The sequence below is a fragment of the Lasioglossum baleicum genome, chromosome 13 (assembly GCF_051020765.1).
Source record: "Lasioglossum baleicum chromosome 13, iyLasBale1, whole genome shotgun sequence".
In the NCBI taxonomy this organism is placed as follows: Eukaryota; Metazoa; Arthropoda; class Insecta; order Hymenoptera; family Halictidae; genus Lasioglossum; species Lasioglossum baleicum.
This window is the reverse complement of record NC_134941.1, coordinates 10,537,394-10,560,968: the sequence shown is the minus strand read 5'-3', so window position 1 is coordinate 10,560,968 and position 23,575 is coordinate 10,537,394. Positions and strand designations below refer to the sequence as shown.

The following is a 23,575-nucleotide window of genomic DNA, read 5'->3' as shown; positions in this document are numbered from 1 at the left end:
TTAATCCTAAGCACCAAGGACCCAAAGTCCCAACGCCCCAAAATTTCAGAGCCTCAAAGTCCTAACACCCCAAAGTCCCAACGCCCCAAAATCTCAACGCTTAAAAATTCGCTGCGCCCCAAAGTTCCAACGCTCCAAACTTTCAAAGCCTCAAAATTTCAATGCCTAAAAATTCCCTACGCCCCAAAATTTCAAGCCCCAAAGTCCCAACGCCCCAAAATCTCAACGCTTAAAAATTCGCTACGCCCCAAAGTTCCAACGCTCCAAACTTTCAATGCCTAAAAATTCCAAAGTTCCAACGCCCCAAAATTTCAAAGCCCCAAAATCCCGACGCCCCAAAATCTCAACGCCTAAAAATTCGCTACGCCCCAAAGTTTCAACGCGCCAAACTCTCAAAGTCTCAACCTCTTAGAATCGTAATCCCCAAGGTTTCAAAGTCCCGGAGACCGAAATTTTGTGCAATATTTTGTCCAACGAGCATACATATATATCTGTCTAACTGTTGCGATCGCCAGTACCGCGAAAAGTGCAATCGACAGTCCGCAAAACGCGTAATTAGATGCAATTCGGTCGCGAGACCGCAAAGGGGGCGATCAACGTTGCAGCGATCGCGGCCGTGTGAAAAAGTGAACCATCGTCGCGATGATCCAGCGTCCTCGACGGATTCCATCGGATGATGAGAGAGGACTGCTCGGTGCCTTATATGGTTGGGGAATCATCGAGTTGTTGCGGTGAGCCACGCAGAAGCCTTGTTTTCATCGGCAACGCGCCGGCCGAACGTTTCCACTCACGTACGTCGTGTTCGATCCAATTATACATAATCGCAAAGACTCGCGGTGCAAAGTGCAGGTCCCGGTTTCGGAAAAATGTCTGGCCTGTTGCCTGGCTTGGTCAGACATCCTCGAGGATCAAGCTGATCGATGGGCGGTCTGTGTGTAAACTGCTCACGGACCCACTTCGAGGGACCCGTTTATCTCGCACACGAGAATAAGACTTTGACGGGACGATCGAGAGGCAGGTGGATCGCTGGATCGAACGTGTCTCGGTTGTTGTTTGCTGTCGCTGATGTCTTACCAGCCGGGTACACGGGTTCCTTCGACGTTAACGCTGTGAAGACTTGTACGCAGATTACAGGCCTGCTCCTTGGGTCTTATGCGAATCCTATGACTCCCCTCAGTACAGATTATGGTCGCGCAGATTTTCTGGGGCATCTTGATATTGTCTTTGCTGGTTAAGGAGGTATGTTTAACACCCAGGGAGTTGGGGATCTTTGTTCCGGGACCCTGGCGATAGGGGAATTCGGGGCCTTAGGAATTTGGCGATTAGAATTTTGGGGCATTGAAACCTTGGGGCGTTGGGACTTCGGAGCATTGAGACTTTGGAGCTCTATAATCTTGGGGCGTTGCGACTTTGGGGCTTTGAAATTTTGGGGCGTTAGGAATTTCGGTTTTTAGAATTTTGGGACATTGAAACCTTGGGGCGTTGGGACTTCGGAGCGTGTGACTTTGGAGATCTAAAATCTTGGGGCGTTGGGACTTTAGGGCTTTGAAATTTTGGGGCGTTAGGAATTTGGGGTTTTAGAATTTTGGGGCATTGGGACTTCGGAGCATTGTAAGTTTGGAGCTCTAAAATTTTGGGGCATTGAAACCTTGGGGCATTGGGACTTCGGAGCGTCGTGACTTTTAGAAATTTGGGGTTTTAGAATTTTGGGGCGTTGGAACTTTGGGCTTTTGAGACTTTGAGGTTTTGCGACTTCGAGACTTTGGGACCCTAACGCTATGTGACTTTCAGGTTTTGCGACTTTGAGGCTTTGGAGATTTGCGACTTTGGAGTTTGGGACCCTGATTCTATGAGACTTTGGAACTGTGCGACTCTGAACCTTCAGCTACGCCCAACAAGATCCTTGATCTACCGCGTCCCTAATCGCAGCGGCAACACGTTCCGTGGGATCTGGCACGATGTTTGGCCATTTATGGCAGAACGTGTCCGCTGAAAATAAAAGGACAGTTCTCGCTGACCTCGCGACTGACTCAAACGCATTCTATCCGAAAGCGTGCAGAGCGCTGACGTCACCGGACTGTACACGGCACTGGCAGTAACTGGCAGCGATCGCTCAGAGAGCACAGAGTGACTAATGTGATTCCTCAAGTTATGGCAGCGTGGACCGGAGCGATGGGTGGCGTTCTCAAGGAGATCCCATCCTACGCTAGATCCGCGTCGTTCCGATTACCCATTGATCCGCTCGATAACCACGATAGATTTTAATATACGAAAATGTCGGGTTTGCCGGCCGAACCGTGGCCATTACGTTGCCATATACGCTCTCATTACCTTTCTCGCATGCTTTCCGCCTACAGGAACTGTGTTCGCAACCCCTTCGTCTCTTTACGGGTAATTATTATCATTCACCGGCTACAACAAAGCGAACAGAAATTATCGGAGCCGCTCTAAACGTGAGCTTTCAAGATTCACTGCAAGCACGGGGAAATTTGTACTTCTTTCTTTGTCTTCCAAGAACCCTTCATAGTTTCAGTGCGCTATAAGGCTTATTATACTGCGCAGAGTTCGGTTTTAGTACTATCATTTTCAAATTTTGTCGCACCTTCTCAATTTAATCACTCCCGGCTCAGAAACACACTGTAATCTATGTTAAAGCTGTAATTTTTTAAATGTACAACTTTTTAGGAAATGAGCGGAAGTTTATCGAGATGAATTACCAGAGAGATAAACGGGGATGACCTGATTGTATATATTAAACATAGCTGACAAAAACCATTTCTGTTTCAGATACCCTGGAACAAGCAACTCCAAACATGACCTGAACTTTACATCGCGGAACGTCAAGAATGCAGCTCGGTGAGTCTTCCTAATTGCAATAACTTTCCCCCTTCTATTAATAATTCCCCGAATTATCACGTTACATTACCCGTCATCGTTCAAAGACTAGCTAAAGCTGGTTGAAGATGTACCCTAACGCACACGAAGCAAACGTCAACGAAAACCGAGATTCATCGAGAATCGTCGAAGTTTCGTGGGTGAAGCGAATGATTATCAAGTCTCCGTGAAATTCCACGCCCACTATGTTTACTTTGGCGGACAGCATTCCGACGACGCCAAATTCGGCTTCTCTCATTAATACGATTCGTTTCGAAAGTTGTAAGACGGACGTCACATGTGAAGTCTGTTACGCGTGACGAGTCGATTCGACGAATCGGGGAAAGATCATTTACGCAATGCCAGTGTTAAACTTGGCCGCGGACTTTCTCTCCGGTTAAACAAACGCCATTTTCTATCGACCGATCGCACAATATACTCGATTGAGTCACCGCGCTTCCGGTTTTCCTTCCACAATTCCTGTTACCGACTGCTGCCTCGGAGCTTGCCAAACTGGGTCAGCTTTTGGAATTTGGCGGGGCTTCGGGGTTTTAGGACTCTGGTACTCTAAGATTTTGGGGTTCTGAGACTTTGGGGCTTTCGTACTTCGGGGCATTGAGACTTTGGCGCGTTGGGACTTGGGACTTTGGGGCTCAAAAAACGCCTCGAAAGGCGTTGGGACTTCGGAGCATTGGAACTTTGGAGCTTTGGGACTTCGGAGCTTTGGAGCTTTGGAGCTTTGGGACTTCGGAGCATTGGAACTTTGGGCCTTCAGAATTTGGAGCATTGGGACTTTGGGACTTTAGAAGAATTTGAAGCGTTAGGACTTTGGGACCTTACGATTTTGGAACTTTGAGACTTTTAACACTTTTAGGCTTTGAGACTTCGGAGCTTTGAGACTTTATGGCTTTAGAATTTGAAGCGTTAGGACTTTGGGACCTTACGATTTTGGAGCTTCGGGACTTCAGAGCTTTGGGACTTCGAAGCATTGGGACTTTGGGGCTTTAGAGTTTGATGCGTTAGGACTTTGTGGGACCTTAGGATTTAGAAGCTTTGAAACTTTAAGGCTCTGAGACTTGAAGGCTTTGAGGATTTAAGGCTTTCTGACTTTAAGGCTTTGAGACTTTAACGCTTTGAGACTTCGGAGTTTTCGGACATACGAAATGTGGGACTTCAGTGTTTTTACCACGTTTTTATTAGCTCGCTTTCTTGTCTGTCTGTTTGTTTGTTTGTTCGGAACTTTTGCATTGATTTTAAATTAAATTTGAAACTGTATGATTTTGGGGCCTTAGGACTATCTAGCTTTGGGTCTTTGGGGCCTAACTGCATAGAATCGACTGGGTAATAGTCCCCCGCAAAGGTGACTTTCAACAAGGAAAGTCCCCGATCGTTCACACTACAATGGGCAGACCGAATTACAGAAGGATCGAATTAATGTTGTTCGTGTTCACGAGGAAAGTGGTCTCAGTTTTCCACCGTCCGTGAACGTGTGAACTGCCAGGCGAACCACCCGCTTCCGGTATCGGGTCTGGTGCAGTGAAACGTCTGTGAAAACGGGCCCCAAGCCTCGAGATAGATCCCGTGCCGATATTTAAAAGTACGGCCGAGTAAAAGTGGGCGTGGCTGTTCCGAACGGATTGTCTTTCCTTCTCCACAGCATACCCACACCTGTGTGCCCGTTTACGCGACTGTCTGTGTATCCATTTATGTGTCAGTGTACCCATTCACTTGTCTGTGTACGGTACGCTCGCGCAAATATTTACGTACGCTTTGAAATTTTCTGCTCGGTTCGAGTACGGCCGTTTTTACGCTTCAACATGGTCCGTCAGTTTACCCGAAAAAAATGCCAAATATTTGAGAAGATCGAGAATTTCACGTTGTCTCGTTCGCATATTTGCACACACTGGACATTTTTTTTCTGAGAAAATATTGCCTCCTCGTGCGTCTTTTATTGTCTCTTTTTCGCGCCACGGTGTTTGCTCGTATCGAATTTAATCTTTTTTTCAGGCTTCTGAGACGCTTCGCTAATATTTGAGACCTCCTGTGAAGTTCTCCGAAGAGTATAGTGATTTAACGGCGATTTTTTTTTATGTGTACGAATATGTTCGAGGATCTAGGACGTTTGTTTTAATGGTGGTATGTAGGGGAAGTTGATTTTGGAACGGGACTTCTGTTGGTTGTTGAACAGCCAAGTTCGATGACCGATTACCGAGAAATGCTCCCAGAGGTGAAAGCCGTCCCTTAAGAAATCTCGATTCTTTCACATAATCATAATTATTAAAATATCTCGAAATCTGTGCAAAAACAAATAAATAAATTTAATAAAAAAGTTGTAATGTTCGCTATGAACGCCATTGCAAAACCGCAAACAACTTGTCAGTAATGAAAGTGAAACCAAACGAAGGAAATATTTCTGTCAAATCTGCAATGTAGAGTAAATTTAACAAAAAAAGTTGCAGAAGAAACGTGCAAGGGTTCCCAACTTTCCCTAGAGACCCGAGCAGATTTCTGCGGAGAAAATTCGCGTTTGTCGCTCGCGGACTATATCAAATACCGCGTTTTTTCTACCGTGTGTAACGACCGTTACGCGATGGAGCTGCGCTGAGAACGGGCCCTGTCGGAGCGAAGGTTACAAGAGACATAATTCGGGGAAACGTTTCTCGTTTCTTTCATGGTAATCGCTGCGAAGCATCGTGTCGCGATAAAGAGAAAGAAAGAAAGAAAAACAACGAGAGAGAGAAAGAAAGAGAGAAACAAAGGCGGCGTCCTCTTGACAAAGACCGGCGGATTCGAAGTCGTTAACCCATTCGGAAGGTTGCAATCCCGGGTGCTTGTGCAACGCTTAATAATTGACAATTACGCTTAAACTTGGCGTTTACGCCAAGGGGCTGGTGGTTCCCTCAAGTGCGCGTAATTAACTAAAACGAGAGTCGCTCTTCTTCTTCTTCTTCTTCTTCTTCTCTATCATACGCCACTACTCAATGATTCTAACTACACGATTTTTTCATGTAAAGTTATTTCAATGAAAAACGATGCAATATTTATAGCTGTATCGATTAGGAAATTCACTAGGAATTAACATTTTCTTCATTGAATAGTGCAGTCATTCTTTTCAGCAAATTCTTACATTATCGTAATTTGTCATTCATCATTAATGTGACAATTGTTAAATTTTACAAAAATTACTAAAAAGGATGAACCGAAGTTCTGGCTGAAAAAATGGTAGCTTCTAACAATCACCATTGAATCAAAGACTTTAATTAAAATTGTAGTGTAAATAATTTGTCACACTTTGATTAGCTAGAAATAGTGGAATTCTGACTGGAAAAATGGTACCCCCAGATAATTTTTCTTATTGCAACAGCTAAAAGACGTTCCAAAAAAGAAATACAGAAAAATTGTTCTTCGTCAATCTTCCAGTTGTATCCATAAGAAAATTCACTAGGAATTACCATTTTCTTCATTGAATAGTGCAGTCATTCTTTTCAGCAAATTCTTACATTATCGTAATTTGTCATTCATCATTAATGTGACAGTTGTTAAATTTTACAAGAATTACTAACACGGATGGACTCAGGTTCTGACTGGAAAAATGGTACCTCCAGATAATTTTTCTTATTGCAACAGCTAAAAGACTTTCCAAAAAAAAGAAGTACAGAAAAATTGTTCTTAGTCAATCTTCCAGTTGTATCCATAAGAAAATTCACCAAAAATTACCATTTTCTTCATTGCAACTCAACTCCTCGTCCCGACGAGCTCTCCCATTATCGGCCAATCGGCCCAGCAATTAAAATCGCCGGGCAAGCCACCGTGAAAATAACTGAAGCATCAGTCTCAAGAATCGGAGCAATAGTTTCCGAGCAAGCGCCGAGTTGCCATTCACCTGACGGCCGAAAAGTTGCGAAGGAAAAATTAATGTTGCGCGGGCTCTCGACACAATTTTCCCGACAGACGGTTCTACGGGACGTTGTGCCAACAAAGGATTACATAATTCCCCGCATTCCTGGCGAACACACAACAAGAGCCGGCTGTGTCTCGTGTCGGCACGATACGAGAGAGAAAGTATTATGCACGCACTCTCGAGAGCGCCTGAATCGAAATCGAAATCGAGACCGGGACCGGGCGAAACCGAAGGGAGCTGTTGCTCGGTCATCCGGTAATAATATTAAAGATCGAGAGGCCCCCGGGGAATTTCATAACGCGTTGCACTCGTTGCACAATCCGTTACAGAAACTTTTTGCCTCGCGGGTCTCATAATAATTGATAAGCCGCGTTCTAATTGAACTTTCGAGCCGTCCCCTCCCCGTTAACGGGACGATTTGAATTAATTGCGCCCGTGAGCAATTATCCTGAGTGTTCCCAACAATATTGGACAGTTTAAGTAGCTGGAAGATTTTGATTTTTTTCCCCGAGGATGTTATTTCGCGAGTAATTAGCGCTGATGATACGGTAATGAATTAGCCGGCCGTTTCGACGAATTTATCTCGTATCAGAATTAAAGCGGCGGAGCTTCGTTAGAGTTCGTCAAAACAGCCAGCAAATTAATTGCCGCACGCGGGACCCATTAGTTACGTTTATCTTTTATCGGGTTCGAATTACAGTGGAAGCTTCGTTAAACCCTCGTTCCCTTTTCTTTGCTTCGCTTTTCTTTTTGCGGGAGGCTAGACTGTGCGGGGAAGCTCGGATTTGCATGAACATTCGCGGCGCGATGGAAATGCAAACTGAACGGATACGTAATTATCTGTTTCTCTGTGCCGTGCTGAGGAGAAAGTGTCTCTCAGCGCATACGCGCGGAGCTAACGAGAAAACAGTCCGAGGAAAACTGAGCTGAGAGTTGATTGTACTCTGTTATCTTGTCTAATCGTTCTCATCAAAAATCGGTGCAAAGTAAATTCCTTATCTGCAATCCAAAAAAGTTATTCCCGGCTCGATTCATTCTCCCAGGCTTCTGCTGCATTCTTTACATCGAATTAAGCTTTGAAATTGAATATTTTAAGCCTCCAGCCAATTTATCTTGATTCTCCAAAATCCTCCCCAACTATTACGATTATTCAAAGACTAAGAACAAGCGAAACGAAATGTATGACACAGGCGATTGTCAATCGTTGTTAATAACACGAATGTTTACTCACCAATAGAAACGCCAACACGACCCTCCGCCAGTCCATGGCTAAAATAAAAGAGAAAGTCTGATTAATAACTGGGTCGAACTCCCATGAGTACGATCGACCGCGCAAACGTCTATCGCGCGAGAACACTTGCTGCGAAAAATAGTTTCTTTTCTCAGTCCCTACTCCCTAGGATCGCTTAAGAATCGTTCTCCATTCATAAGATGGATATAGAGTCTTAGAGCGTCATCCGGGTTACGTTCCTTAATATTTCCAGATAACGTTCAGACTATTCAAACGTCTCTAATCGGTCAGTGACCGCTGCGAACCATCCCGCATTCTTTAACTGCGCTCTGGAGGTGTTCCCCATTCATAAAATGGTAAACAGCGTCGTAAAGTTTCTCAAACATTCCCACGACGTAACGCAGTCTTTTAGCTGAAAACTTCTACTTGACGTACTAATGACTTCATCGAAAGGTCTGCGATCGGTCAGCGACCACCGAAAATATCTTCTATCGACTAGCTTGTCCCTAGATGGTAATTAAACTTTGGATACCTTCTAAAAATCCACTATCTATGCATCAAAACACAGTTAGTATATTCACTATAGCGTCTCTAAGCGGTCAGTGACCACCACAAACATTCTCCACCCACAATCTCATCCCTACACACGTTCTCCATTCATAAAATGGCGACTAGCGTCCCAAGCCTCTGAGAAATCACAGTCCACGTACAAGAACACAGTCTATTGTCCTCAACACTCCCACCGAGCCTCCTGAAAACCTGACGAAACGTCTCTAATCGGTCAGTGACCATCGTAAAACGTCCTCTATCCAGCGTCTCCTCCCTGCACGTGTCCTCCATTCATAAAATGGTACCCGCAGCGTCGGACCTCTCTAAAAATCGCATTTCTCGGAGAAAGCGGATTCATAAGGTCACAGATCGACGTCTCGATCGATGTTAGGCGACATCCTCGATCTATAACGATCCAGGACTCGTTCCGGAGTGCGGACGACGGTGGTTTTCGAGCTGGTTAGTTTAAGATCCGTGTCGGGCGGCTCGAGAAAGCGACGGCGACGCGGAGTTTCGCGAGCACAACGCAGCAACGTTCACTTTTTCGAGGAGCATGAGAGACCGGTGCGAGGAACAGTATCGACATAATGCACACTGGACCATCGTGGTTGACCCCCCGAACAGACGGCGGCCATTTTCGCACTGTTCACCACGCGCGTTCTTTTTTTTCACAGTGTGTTCGCACGGTCCTGTGTCTCACGGTGTTTCACGTCGCAAATCGCGACCACACGAATCGCGGGATTTACGTGGCTGGTCGATCGACATCCCGCGAGGTTCTGGCCACCTTCTTTCCACCTTTTCTCGCGGACGGGAGGAGGCAGGATCGTGCCGAAGAGATCGGCGCACCTGGGCGAAACCAGGGCCGTAACGATCGCCACCTTTCACCTGTCTGCCGCGCGAGGAAATGGATCGTTTGACGGTCTACCGACGAGACTGGAGTGTCTTTGTTGGGCCACGGCTCGCGTTGCGGAAATGTAGATCGTTCTATATTTTTTTAGTAACTTTTATACGGCTGCCGAGAGCCTCCGATGCCGATAAATGAGGAGCATGTGGCGTAGTCGTGATTAAAATTTAATCAAGCGTTTTTTGAGGGAGTAGCACCTTCAATAAATTACTAAAAAATATGTAGACTTCCTAAGGAATGTACCAGTGTTAGAATTCGACCGAGACACTTTTATCAATGGAATAATGTTAAATCAATCCGGTGTGAACAGTGGTTACGAAGAATCCGTATTCACGATTTCGTAATGCTGAATATACAGTGGGTGTAAAAAGTATTCGTACGTCCTTCAAAACAGAATAGCTTTTTTATAATTGTACCAAACGACCTGATTTTTTATAATCAATTCGATGCATTGATTTACGAAATGATATGGAAAAAAGATTTTCAAAAAATTATCATTTACAAGGTTGCATGCAGAAATAGAAAAGGCATTTTTTAAAGCTTTCTTATTTGGGCCCTTAATTTTATGTTAGTTACACACGCACTGAAAATTTCATCGAAATCGGTTGACGCAGGAAAAAACCACACACGTCGAAAGATGTACGATTCTGCGGATTTTAAGCAGAAACTGATCAAAAGTCGTGTAAAACTACGATTTTCACCATTTTTAACCGCTTATAACTCGTGTGTATGCTAATAGATTTCAATGAAATTTTCAGCATGTGTATATCTGACATAGATCTATAAAACATATATTTTAAACCAAATAAAAAAGTTTTAAAAAATGCCTGTTTTATTTCTGCATGTAACCTTGTAAATTATAATTCTTGGAAAATCTTTTTTCCATATCATTTCGTAAACCAATGCCTCCAATTGATTATAAAAAATCAGGTCGTTTGGTACAATTAGAAATAATGTTTTTTTATTATATTCTAATTATATTATAATTATAGAAAAGTTAATAGTTTTTAAAAGATGTACGAATACTTTGTACACCCACTGTATTTAAAATGAAGGCCGATAAAATAACGAGGACAAACGAATCGGGAAAGGTCAGTGAAGAAAAAAATGGTGGAACTTTCCAATGGACCTGCCGGTATTATAATGAGAGTGAAAGTGCGTTTTCATGTAAAATAATTTTTGGGTTAGCTGTGTCCAACAGTCCGTTTCGAAATACGCACATAGATGCCCGGACGCGCCGTTACGTTAGGGGAACGCGTAGGAATCGGAAGAGTATGGTCGTCACGTAGCGTGCCCACGTCATGGCTTGTCGCGCGTTGAAGTCACCGGCGACTAGGACGGATATAGTCATCGATATACATGTAAGTATAGTCGTGTGTACGTTCGCGCCGTTACGACATCTCGAAATAGATTAATACGTTTAACGCAGAAAAAGAATGCCTACTGTCAATCATGGCGCAGTTATTTCTGCATTGCTGACACCGTACACGCTCTGTACACCGTGTGTAATAATCAGGCTACCATTGAACTTAGCTCGGGCACCCGGATACAATTCTTCGATCTAGATCTGGATCGTAAACGAACACTTTCGGATTTTCCGAATCAGTCGAACGATCAAATTGGGATTAAGACTTCTCCTAGTACACATTTTCATTTTTTAATTCTTGTCGGTCAAATTTTCAGCTTGCAGGTAACTTATCAGTAGATAGCGGATTTTGTGCATTTGCAACAAAAATGTGTAGATGTAATTCGAAACAGTGACAAAATTCAATGAATTTGGAAATACTGTTATATTATTTTCGACTCGTTAAATATATTAAGAAAGAAAATAAATTTCTATTTCACTTCCGTTAGTTACTAATCACTAGACTGCGGATCTCTACGCAAAATAAAAATTTTATACATCAATTGCAAGCTATACGAGCTAAGTAAAAATTGATTTTCGTCAGTAATTATTTTTATATGTTAAAAATAGTATGTCGGTGTTATTAAACTCTCTTAACGTTTCTCCTGTTTTGAATTGCACCTACCCATTTTTGTCATAAATGCATAAAATCCGCGGTCTACGTAATCAGGTAGAAAATTTTTATTTTGTACATCCTGTACAGAATTCTTTCTGATTTCGGTGTAACATAAAAATTTTCAAGATAACTACGAAAGCTTAATCGTCGTGATATTCGCCATTATTATTAAAAATTGACTGGCTCAATTACATGACACTGTAATGTGTCGCATTTCTGGCAGTTCAAAAATGATAATGTCCAGGATTGTTGAAGGGGCTACCGTTCCCCTACGATCGAGATCGATCCGCGGATCGCGTGGGCGGCTTGATCCTTGGCGGCCGCGTATTTGGTCTCGCGCCACCTACGGCGAGGATGAACAAACGGAGCCTTGTGCTCGTTTTCGCGCTTGAATCCATTGCATAACTATGTACGCGTTTCATTAAATCGTCTATTAAGCCCGCGTTGTCCATTCAGCCGGTTCTGGCCGGTCAACGGCGACGTTTTCCCGAGCATGTCTCTCTCGTGAAAGGAAACAGCCGCCGCACAGCTGTCGCACGCCGTTCCACCACACCCGTTCGTTTTTGGAACGTGTACACACGATTGTGCGAACGTAGACGAACGTTTTACGTGTGTCTGTGCAACGCGTGACTCCCCCGCAGCCTTAAACCAGTAATTTTGCTCTCCGGAATCTGAATTTTCTGGAGAAAGCAAATCCAAGTCTGCAGATTGTGGAAATCTCAAAGCAGTAATTTTGCATACTGGAGCCTACATTTTCCATAGAATATAGAGTGGACGTCTTCAGGCTGCACAGTATAAATTTTGCTAAATTTTCTGTATGTATACAGTATAAATTACGAAGCAGTAATTTTACATTTTGAAGAATCAAATAAGAATTAACACTAGAACCACCAGACCAGTCAAAATTACATTTTTTTCCTGCAATAATGTAATGACTTTTACAGCGATAACTAAAGGAGTAATATAATGAATTTTATTTTGCTTTAATTTATTCAGAATCAAAATAATTTTGTATCATGGCTACTTATACCGATACCAGTCATTCTGACTGGTACTTCTCTAACAAGGGAACGACCACAAGTTTCCGACTTCGATTTTGATAATTTTTTGTGAGATGATGGTATATGGATCCCTAATTATGTATGCAAAATATTATATTAGGTGTAGTTACTCGATAGTTTTAAAGATATAAACAATTAAAGTTTCATACCTTGTTGATACAACATGATTTGCAGCTCAAGTTTTCGAAGTTCAATTGGTTATATCTTTAAAACTATTGAGTAACTACACCTAATATTTTGTACCATCTCTAAAACCTGTACCATCTGTAAAATCTCTGAATTGTTATATCGAGGATGGGGAATTGTATGAGCATGAAGAAAGTAAACCAGAAGAAAATGAAATTGAACTTTACAGTGATAATAGTAATAAATAGGGTAAATGTTACGTTTAGGGGAGGCTGAATAGTAATAATAGGATAAATAGTAATAACGAGATTATAAATACAAAGAAAAAATGTTCAGGAGTCCTACATAATATTTTCAGACATATTCGGCCCCATATTCCTTTTGTAAGATAGTCATATAAATCAATAAATATAAAAATATTCTATTATTACATATTTTTTAAAGACCAGTCATTTTGACCGGTTCTGGTAGACCTAGCTTCGTCTTAACCTCGGCAGTTCTAGTGTTAAAAAAGCAGAAATGAATTTTGAGGTATGCAGATCAGATCAGTTCGGTGAAACGAATAAAATGGCAGGGCCAATTGCAGAGCCGTGCGTTGAGAAACAGCTCGCTTTCGACGACCTTGAGAACCACGGGGAGAGAACCATTTGAAACGCGAGCGTGCGTAAGCGACGAGGATGACGTAAGCCGCGAATTTTTCCAGGGATCATTATTTCCCGATCGAACTCCGCGTCGCGTTCTGTACTCCAGGAACTCGTTCGCCAGGCGCCTTCGCGCCCTTGAACGTCCGCCAACGTGGTCGTCGTCGTTGTCCCAGCCTTTCCTCGAGCAAGAAAGTGTTGCGCCATCTTGGTGTCACCGTGATTGGAAGCGCAAAACCCATAGAGACGTTTCGCAGCCGTTCGTTCGCCTATCTTTTCCCTGATATCTCTGATAACATCTCCGATAACGTCCGCGCCGATCAATATTACCGGTCGTTGGAGTTAATCGGTCCCGGCTAATCGAGTGGAAGTATTGTCATTCTCCTTGAAACGCTATAGATCGACCGTAGTTTACCCTTTCGTACGTGGACTGTACTGAATTTCTTTTGTTATCAACTGCGGAAGTTTCTTTCGAAACGCGCACGAATATTGTTAAATAACACGAATATAACGTAATCATCTAATGTTTTTATTATTCGAACTAGTAGGCCCTCACCATCGATTGGCAGTAACATTATTTTGAATCCAAGTCCTTTATCCACCGATTTAAGGCGTTCAGTAATTATTTATAAGGTGGAGTAAACGCGCAGAAAGAATGAAATTGAATTATTCGTAATTAGTTTGTAATTTCTCAACACTAAACCTACCATGCATTAAAAGTATCTGGTAAATATTGCCATAGAAAAATGGCAACGCTATCGAGATTGATCTTTATAATTTCGATCATTAAACCGGTCATTTGACCGTGATAGGTTTAGTGTTCCTCCGACTTCACCGCGTGGACAAACAATCCCGTCGCCAATCCATGGATAACACGGTAGCCAACAAGTTAAACAATTTTTGGACGACATTATAGTCTACTAAATCCGAATGAGAAGTTTTCCGGTTTCGTCAGCGGGGAAAATAGTAACCGGATATGTACCTGTCTCGATCGACGTTCCAGCGTGCATGTGCCCAGAGTAGATCCTGCTCGGTCCAGAGCGAAAACGACGAAAAATCCGCTCCAGCTTTTTCTTGCGGGCCCCGTTGCGAAACGTTCGATCGCGAGTCGAGCGTGAAGCGATTTAAAGAGTGAGAGAGAAAGAGAGAAGGTAGAGGGTGAAAGATAGAAAGGGGGACCACCACGAGAAACGGGAATAAAACCCAGTCAAGAAGAACAACAATCTAGAGGGGGATCACTGTTGACAGGCTCGCGGGTTCCTGGGCAGTTTGGTCTGGCACTCGTCCATCACCAGCACTTCCGGTAGCACGGGGGGCTTCGTCTTACGCGCGTCCTCGCGGGCCACGAAGTCCTCGCGCGCCTCGACATCCCCAAAATCTTGGATGATCGATCGATGACCTTCGGGTCTGACCACTGTGTACGCTTTCATACACCGCAATCCCGAGGATCGGTCATTCTGTGTAACGACTCGACCTCTTCCTGAGGTACCCGCCTTGAGTATCTGTTGTTGTCCAGCTGCAGGAAACTCTATCTAGCTTTGGTAGACCGTGTCAAGGTCCCAGGAGGGTGCTTCATGGTACAGAAACTGTCCCGAAGGTGTTCGAAGATGTTGGAGCTCACAGTTTGAGCAGAGTCTGTGCGATGTTTCGAGGTTCGCGGAGGGTCTGGCTTCGTCGAGCGGGTTTACGCTGAAGTTTCAGGTGGAGGCGAGTTTCTATGTAGTTTCCCTTCGAATTTCGTTCACGTTTTCGCCACTGCACCACACACCTGCCGGTTCGTCGATCCGCAGAGAAGCAGCCGAGCATGAAGAGAGCCGCGGAAAAGAAAACCGTTGCGGTCGACGCGAGGCTCGAGACTGCACTGTGCTCCTCGTCCTGTGTTGTTACGCTCGTGGTACACGCAGGGTACCACGAGGCGGAGGAACAGGGAACCGGTGGGACGAGAGAAAGAGAGGGAGAGAGGAGAAGAGAGACAGGTAGAAAAGGAGGGGGCAGCAGGTTGGACGCTGAACAGAGACGGGGGACTTGCAAGGATACAGTAGCGATAAATGTGATCAAAATTTTGGAGAAAGCTATCGGTTGGTCTCGGGGACCTTTTTCGGAGTTGGTGGATCATTTCTGGAGAAATATAGCCTAATATAGCCCAATATAATTGTTAGGCGAATTTAACGAAAGAGGGGCCAGCAGGACGCTGAAGAGAAATGAATTTGTGGAAGGGTGTCGACGTGATAACTAGACTGCGGATTTTATGCATTTATGACAAAAATGGGTACGTACAATTTATCATAAAACAGTGGAGGTATTAAAAAGATTTAAGGCCACCAAGTGTATTAGTTTCACAGTCTCTTAGTTTCACAGTCTCTGTGAAGACACTCTTGTGTCTTGCAATCAATGCAAACATTTTTTATTTTGCATACAGATCCGCAGTCCAGTGATAACAATTTGGAAAACGCTGTTTCGAGGATACTTGTCGGAGTTGATGGACGATTTTTTCAGGGATTAGGTGAATTTAGAAGATCCCCGGTGATCAGGATAGTGGGATATGTGGGCTGAAAAGTAGTTTGCCAAATGTAGTTGAGAGGTAAGAGTGGAATTGGGATGTCCTTTTGAAGTTGCGGATTTTGTGATGGAAAGTTTTCAATGATTATTATACTGCTGATTGGATGCACTTATAAATGGATTAATAGAATTTTTATAGAAATTTTTAGTAGTTTCCAGTACCTTGCAATTAATACATACAATTTTTATTTTGCATTCGATCGATGGGAGAGTAGTTGAATTATGAGAGAAAGGAAGGAAAGCAGCATTGGCGAAGAAAGTGACAGAATTGCTTTGGAAGGACAAAGAAGTGAGAGAAAGAATTTTTGAGATAGCGAGGATCCTGTTGAAATATATCTTTGAGAAGAATGTTATTTCTTATATAAGAATATTTTTCAGTGTAAGAATTTCTTAGTGTGGGTGTAAGAAATAGAGAAGGAATTCTCTTGAGACAGGGAGCTTTTAAAATTATTTCCAAGAAGCAATACGGTGATTAAAATTTTCAACTATGGGCATAAGATAGATAAAAGAATGTTTTATTGATAAAAGCGGGAGATCAAAATGATCAAGATAGAATTTTGTTCGCAAGTATAGCGAAAGGGTTTTTTAGGACACTGGGCAATTTTTCTCGGGGATAGGAACAAAGGATACAGCGGAAGGAAATGACGAAGATCAACATTAGTAGGAGTGAGAACGAGGATCTGCAATGATCTACGGAGTGATTGAACGATCGACCGGTAGAGCGCGACACTGAAAGGACTTTTATTTGCTCGGCTCTGGATCTGCGATAGCGATGGGCACTATTACTCCCATTGTGTCAATGAAAGAAAAATAGCAAACACATTTACATTAATAAAAGAAGTTTTTGATGTCCGTTTAATTGCGGTAATGAAAGAAAGTAGTAAAAGATTTAAACTGATGGAAGTAGATTTAGATAGAACAACTCTTCGTCTTTGAGTGAGAGTTTGCAAAATGCCGAATAATTAATCAGCCTGAAAAATGTGCCAATTTGCTTGAGGGCAGAAGCAAGAGTGAAAATTTGTGAGAATCGAGAAAGATAGGAACTTCGGAAACGTTCGACGCGACTCGAACCCATCACTAACGACAGAAGTCTCGCGAAAAAGGGGTAGAAGGAATAAAGTGAGAGGAAGAAAATGGCCGCGGATTGTAAAAGGAAGAGGACAGACTGCATTTACGTCATCGCCCGGGTTAGATGCTGTGCCACGATCCTCTCGAGGGATGTAGACTTCTGCGATTCTTCTTGATTCCCTCCGAGTAAAATACTTTGTAACCGATCAGGCGAAAACCTGTTGCGCTCCGAACGTTTTCTTTTTTTCCGGTGAAAGAATTGGCCTCCGATACCTACACCATCGTGTACATAAAACGGACAACATTTCTGGAACACGACAGAAACATTCAGTCCATTCCAGCTCTCAGTCCCTTGATTTTTCAATTTTAACGCTTTACGTATCAACGATAATGGCTTGGTGTTCCTTAAAAAATCGCAAATTGAGAATTGCGGGTATTCTTTAATCAATTTCTCAGAGTTGATATTTATAAGACTTTTAATAAGTTGTCGAAAAAGTTACTAATTTATTAATTTGTAAAGAAAGATCTAATTAAGTTCAATTTCTATGTGGGATCGTATAAGATTAATCAATTTATTTCTTTTTGCCTCTGTTAACGACATTAAATGGTAAATGACACATTGTCTGATTTATCAATTTGTCCGTTGTGGGGGTGTAATTAATTTTTTCTTTTTTAAATAAGCGTCATCTACCGGTAAACATGGATAACAAGTACCACACGGATAGGATCTAACTCGAAGAACATCGGATAATGAAACTTGGCCACTTCTTTAAATTGGAAATGTAATTAAAACTATGATTGTGCACAGTAGCGACTGTATGACATTTTACACAAAGCAGGCAAACAATGAAGTATTGACCACTACACTAAGAAAATAATGAAACTGACTACTTCATTATGTGCACATGCTGTTAAAATGTTTTCGATTTATTTTTAACTTAATTTGCGACTAAGTTAATGGCAAGAAGAGGAAACGAAACAGACGGATTATTACAGAAAATTATTCCAGATGTCCCTGAACACCATAAAAAGTAGGATCAATGCGAAAAAACAGATAGCAGCCTTATATACGGATGATAATGCATCGTTGCTGGCAAAGTGTAAAGTGTACACCACACCACGTGCTAGGAAAAATAGCATAACAAGACTCAAACATGGCCCGTGCCTGTTGTATTACTACAAATTTTTGTCCATTATTAAATAGCAAATATTTAAAATGTTCAGTAAATATATCGAGGTTTCGATCGAAGAAGAGCAACATCACACGAGAACTCCAATCAAGTAACTATTATGTTTAAATACACAGAATCAACTCTTTGACATCCTAACCTCAACCACTACATTATTACTTGTTTCCTCTCATACTTTTCTCCGTCACCAAATAATGCGATGTGCACGATAAAATATCATCCATCTAGTTTTGTTCCGTATGCTTTTTTCTTTCAATATCCCCTTAAACTTCTTTATTTAGGTATCATTTCGTCAATTCTAACCTATATTTTTCAAAATAGTTGCGCGGCTAACAAATATTATATAAATATATGTATATATATTGTTTACACATGACTAAAAAATATGTTTATTACCACATTGATTCGTTAAGAAGTTATTGGTAAACATAATATATTAACAGTAGGTTTACAGGACGAGTCAAAATGACGGCTTCTAATATTTTCAATTTACGATTATTTAGATTGTAAAGATGCATCCATAAATTATTTAAAAAATATATTTCTTTTTATTATTTTTATGAAGTAATGTGAAATAATCGCTTTCAGTGCTCCGTAAACCTAGTATTAAGCACTATTTGTTCCAGTCATCTATTACAGTAGTTCTGTATAGCGATTACTAACTGTCCTAGCTGTTTTGTACATATTTCACAATGCGAAACGTAAGAGGAGTAAAAACAGTAACAAGAATCGAAATGGAATAATCTGTACAAATTATATTTCATAGGTTTGGACGAGGAGTCATCTACAGAGGAAAGAAACTTTCACAAATTGATTCACCAGAGACAAGGCGAAGCAAAGAAAACTATTATAGTGCAACTGAATAAATTTAATGATGCTGCCGAATGCACAGAGTTCCTAAAGTCGTTCGGAAAAATATCTTGTGTGTATCATTATATCACAAAAATGAGTCACGTATGTATATTTTGTTTGTAATTGTTCTTGTAAAATTACAAAGTAATTTTCACCATGATTTTGTTGTCTGTAGCCAAACATGTTATTAGTGCAATTCAAAACGAAGGACGAAGTGGGAAAGTTAATGAATTCAGTCAAATATTTGGATACCAGTGCGTATATGAGTGTACCTACAACAATAATGCAGTATCAAGCTGATGGTCTACAAGCAGTATCACCACTGTCAGGGGGCAAACTCAACTTTCGAAAATATAGTCATCATTTCCCCACCTGGGTTATGATCAAATCGAACTTATTGTACTCAAAATCTGTAATGTATTACCACTTTATGCATATTCTCAACTTTAATGCGATTGTAAATGAACAATCGAATTTTATCTTTCAGCTATCGGAACAAATGACAGTGCTATGTAAGACAGTAAAACTCTCAGACATCGATGTAAGATTAAGATTCTTCACTGCTTATCAGCTGTGTCTCACCTTGGGTAAATTATTCCCAACCCTTTCCATCTTACCATTTGGTTCATCCATAACCGGCTTTGGACAGCTAGGAAGTGACCTGGACATAGTATGTACTCTTGCAAACCGTGTACCAATAGCTCATCAGGTAAGTGTGCATTCTGATTTCGTTTTACATTTCCACGTGATGCACGTTTTTTTTTAACTTTGTAAAAATTGTAAAAACTTCAGTACATATATTTTCTCAGAGGACCCAAAGACAACTAATATATTGTTCGAAACACTTTTCTGCTATCGAAAGGGTTGAGCAACAGGAATTCCTGAAACCGCTAGCCACGTTGCTGAGCAAATTTGTTCCTGGTATAACTAATATGCAAAGTATTCTCAAAGCTCGGGTCCCCATTATTAAATTTTCCAATACTCTCACGAGCATGCATTGCGACCTTAGTATCAACAATCTGTAAGTATTATGTGCTCGTCACGCTTTCGCGTATTTAATTCTCATAAGTAATCTTCTTACTCGTGTTCTACAGGTCCGCTTTCTACATGTCCGAAATTTTGTACAATTATGGTATGATGGACCCGAGGGTTAAACCACTGGTGTTCACAGTGCGCAAATGGGCATACTCTCAATTTGTAACAAGCGACGTAGCTGGCCAAAAGTTAACAAATTTCTCTCTGACTCTGTTGATAATGTTCTATTTGCAACAGATAAAGATTTTGCCTCCTATAGTTAAGATTCTTATATCACCGGCTCCAATAGGTAAATAGACTATAGATAATTATAAAAATGTCCATTTGCACGCTTAATTTTATGGCGACTGAAATAAAAGAATTTCTTTCGTTTGTCAAAATCCATAATCTACTGACTGACAGAAATAGCTACACGATTGACTCTAAATGCTATTCTTTTTTTTTCAGGTCGAAATGAATCATCTGTAGTTCTTAAACCAATGGTCCGGACGTTTATAGACCATGTTTGTTCGAACAACAGCTCATTGGAAGATCTTCTGTTCGGTTTGTTTGAGTTCTATGCTACCTTCGACTTCAGCATGTACGCCATATGCATCCGGGAGGGGAGAACCAAGAGAAAACCGGATCTCTCGCCTATTTATCTTGTAAATCCGTTGGATCCGCTATTGAACGTCAGCAGGAACGTTAGCGCCACCGAATTGAACATGTTTATTAAACACTGTATTAATGCGCTGAACGCGTACAACAACAACAAAATCAGCAACATTTTAGATCTAATAGAGTCATCTACTTCTAGAACTAATCAGAATGAAATAGCAGCTATAATGTCGCACGATGCACAAGTGCTAGAAATCGAGAAAGACGACGATGTGGATCAATCGAATAAATTAGAAGAGATAATAAAATAATAATTAATTAAACTGCTGTGTCATTCTAGATTAGCAGCTATAGTACAATCGAATTTTATACGACTCACCTGGTCCTTCGTCAAGTATAATGATTTCCCGTGTTTCATGATTCGAACGGTTCGCATACATTTGCAGAATACTTAACAAAAAATAGGGGATGAAAAAGATGTCACCGACGTACTTGATAACTTGTATATTTCTCTATTATCAGCGATTCGACAGTTCTCATACATGCTTAATCGTGTACATTTTCTATAATTGGTAACGTCCGCGCGATCCGTCCTCGGACCATGATCGTTATATCGATCGTGTTCGGCTCTCGCGAGGATCGTCCGCGCATCCTGCTTGGAAGCTCGATCGTGTTCGCGATCGTTCTGGCGGACGATGGATCCCCGCGCGAGTACGTTCGCGATTAGGCTATTGTTGCTCCTCGAGCGGGGGAGTGTCGTCGTTTAAATTCGTAATATGTACTGTGGCTGGCAGTGTTTAAGTTCGCTAACTACAACGTCCTCCTCCCAACGGGATAAATTCGTCGCGCGACGCTCGACGTCGGGTGTACACGTTTCTGTGCCTGTTCTCTCATTTTTTCCATTTTCCTTTTTTTTCATCTTTTCTTAATTATTACAAAGTAGCCACGTATTCTGTGTATATAAACTCTAATTACAATGAATCAGTTCGATCGGTCAATTTCATCTTGAGCAGCTTCGGAGACCCGGTTCACAGCTATGAAACCGGCGATAAAACGTCCTCGTGGTTCGACACCCGATTTCAGAACCTGTTCCGCCCGGTTCGGCGATTATTAGGTGCAGGAAACGTTCTGGAGGCTTGAGACTGTGTAAATAAGCTCGATCGTTCAAGCGCTTTCCGATTACAGTACCTGGAGACTGCGGATTTTATGCATTCTTACCGTAACCGAGCGAAATACGATCGAATAATGTGTTCACGCTTTACCCACCAGCGATTCGATAGTTTTTAAACATTTGTTACTAGTCGAATGCGGATTTTTATACGAAATAAACATTTTCCAAGTGAACTGTGATCAATGGAAGATAGATTGAAATGTATTTCTTCTTTCAATCATTTTAATTGTACGTCGAAAATAATGTAACACTGTTCTTTAATTCTTCTACTGTCTTTATGGCATCGACAAAATCTAAAGGAATATCAATCATCAATTTTAAGAGTTACTCGGTAGGTGAAGCGTTAACAATGCTGCACGCGCCGTAATTTCCTTCTGGATGTGTTCGTCGAAGCAATAAATTATTATCAAGTTTTAAATCTAGTTTGAGCATTATTACGATTTTTGTAAGTCATTATTTTGCATGATCTTCTTGTCCAGACTCTGTCAGCTACCCAGTTTTGCATGAAACATCCGCAGTCTAGTGGTTGGAAGACTAAAGTGAAAGAAACATTTCTTCCATCGCCGTAAACATTGACAAAGAGATTTTAAAATTGTAAAATGATTGTCACTTATATATATAGATCATTGAATTATTCGCTTGCAACTTTCAAAATCAGGTACCTATCCCCAATTCAGAATGAATTTTCTACGAAACCAATAATTCAATTGCAATGCCAACAGAATGAAAAATTTTAATGGATACTTCTGAACCACCCCATAATCCTGATTGTTCATTGAAAACAGAAATCTAAAGCCACAGAATTTGCTCCAACACCTAACAATCGTGTCGCGCCTAACAAAAATAGAAAAGATGTGAAATTCCTGTGTTTTGAGAGAGTCTTCAGCCCCCAAAGGGTGAATTAACGAGAAGAGCACAAGTCCAAGCTGATTTCGTGTCGAGTCTCCGTTTTGAAACGTCGCTGGAGGTGTTTCGTCGACGACGAGTATACCGGACAACGCGTAATGGTTCTTTCTTCGTCGTCTTCCTCTTCTTCGTATCTCTTTTTTTCAAAATTTTCTGTTTACATATTACTCCACTATTGGCAGCGATACATCATGACCTTCGGCGCTTCGAATTGCAATAAAAAAGCTATTCAATAAAAAATGGAGAAGCGTTCTACGCTGAAGGCTGGCGATGACCCTGAAACAACCCCCTGACCAGACACAAAACGGGTGTAGAAAACTCGTCGAACTGGGGGATCGACGAGAACGAAACTCGAAAATCATTTTATATGCTACGGTCACTCGCGAAGGCGACGTTCTTTTGAGCTGGCCGCGGATGTTTATGCAAAAACGATCTTCGACATTAGATTAACACTTTGCCAACCCTTATGCACTGCTACATTAATTAACAATTTCGTATCTGAACAAGTTGCCTCGAAAAACAAAACGATTTCTTCTTGGACTGTTATATAGAAAAAAATCAAGCTTCCGGTAGATAAAGCGTCAATTCTAAGATCCTAAGTAAAAATTCGCTTTTCCCGTCAGTGTTATTTTCAACCCCTATCTAAGCAACCTATTTCTAAAATATTCCTTTAAGAATTTTTCACGTCTCTCAGTGAAAACGTCGCGAGACCTATCTTTTGAGCAGTGTTCCTTCAGAGTAGATATTTTATATGTAAGAGATTTATGTAAATATTAAAGCTTCGAACTTGTTTATTCGGGTTGCTCACAGAAGGGTTGATTCGTTTCGATTAAAATCTCTTCACGCGATGCTCGAACATTGCACGAGGGTTGCGGTTCAATTGGACTGT

General features: G+C 41.6%; 2 protein-coding genes across 7 annotated transcripts in view; one reads left to right on the top strand and one right to left on the bottom strand.

Annotated features, from left to right (window-relative positions):
- Window positions 1–14,427, bottom strand: part of Pio (zona pellucida domain-containing protein piopio) — a 94,251-nt gene extending 79,824 nt beyond the window's left edge. Inside the window, exons 1-2 of one of the 2 annotated variants that reach the window (XM_076437044.1) lie at window positions 14,291–14,427; window positions 8,007–8,044 (exon numbers count right to left, since the gene is read on the bottom strand). In XM_076437044.1, the coding sequence (XP_076293159.1) occupies window positions 8,007–8,044; window positions 14,291–14,318 (66 nt within the window). In that variant the 5' untranslated portion in view covers window positions 14,319–14,427. Of the gene's footprint in view, window positions 1–8,006; window positions 8,045–8,538; window positions 9,382–14,290 lie in introns of those variants that run through there. The other variant, XM_076437045.1, reaches the window with a different exon arrangement.
- Window positions 1–23,575, top strand: part of Mtpap (mitochondrial poly(A) polymerase) — a 76,502-nt gene that overhangs the window by 47,750 nt on the left and 5,177 nt on the right. For 2 of the 5 annotated variants that reach the window (XR_013010298.1, XR_013010299.1), the window contains exons 1-8: window positions 17,606–17,717; window positions 17,945–18,216; window positions 18,892–19,079; window positions 19,153–19,389; window positions 19,465–19,686; window positions 19,787–19,998; window positions 20,072–20,301; window positions 20,460–20,555. Coding sequence is in view for 3 of the 5 variants with exons in the window: in XM_076437038.1 (XP_076293153.1) it covers window positions 18,090–18,216; window positions 18,892–19,079; window positions 19,153–19,389; window positions 19,465–19,686; window positions 19,787–19,998; window positions 20,072–20,301; window positions 20,460–20,920 (1,677 nt within the window). In the remaining 2 variants the exon portion in view is untranslated. Of the gene's footprint in view, window positions 1–2,787; window positions 2,857–17,605; window positions 17,718–17,795; window positions 18,217–18,891; window positions 19,080–19,152; window positions 19,390–19,464; window positions 19,687–19,786; window positions 19,999–20,071; window positions 20,302–20,459; window positions 23,439–23,575 lie in introns of those variants that run through there. The other 3 variants (XM_076437038.1, XM_076437040.1, XM_076437039.1) reach the window with 3 other exon arrangements.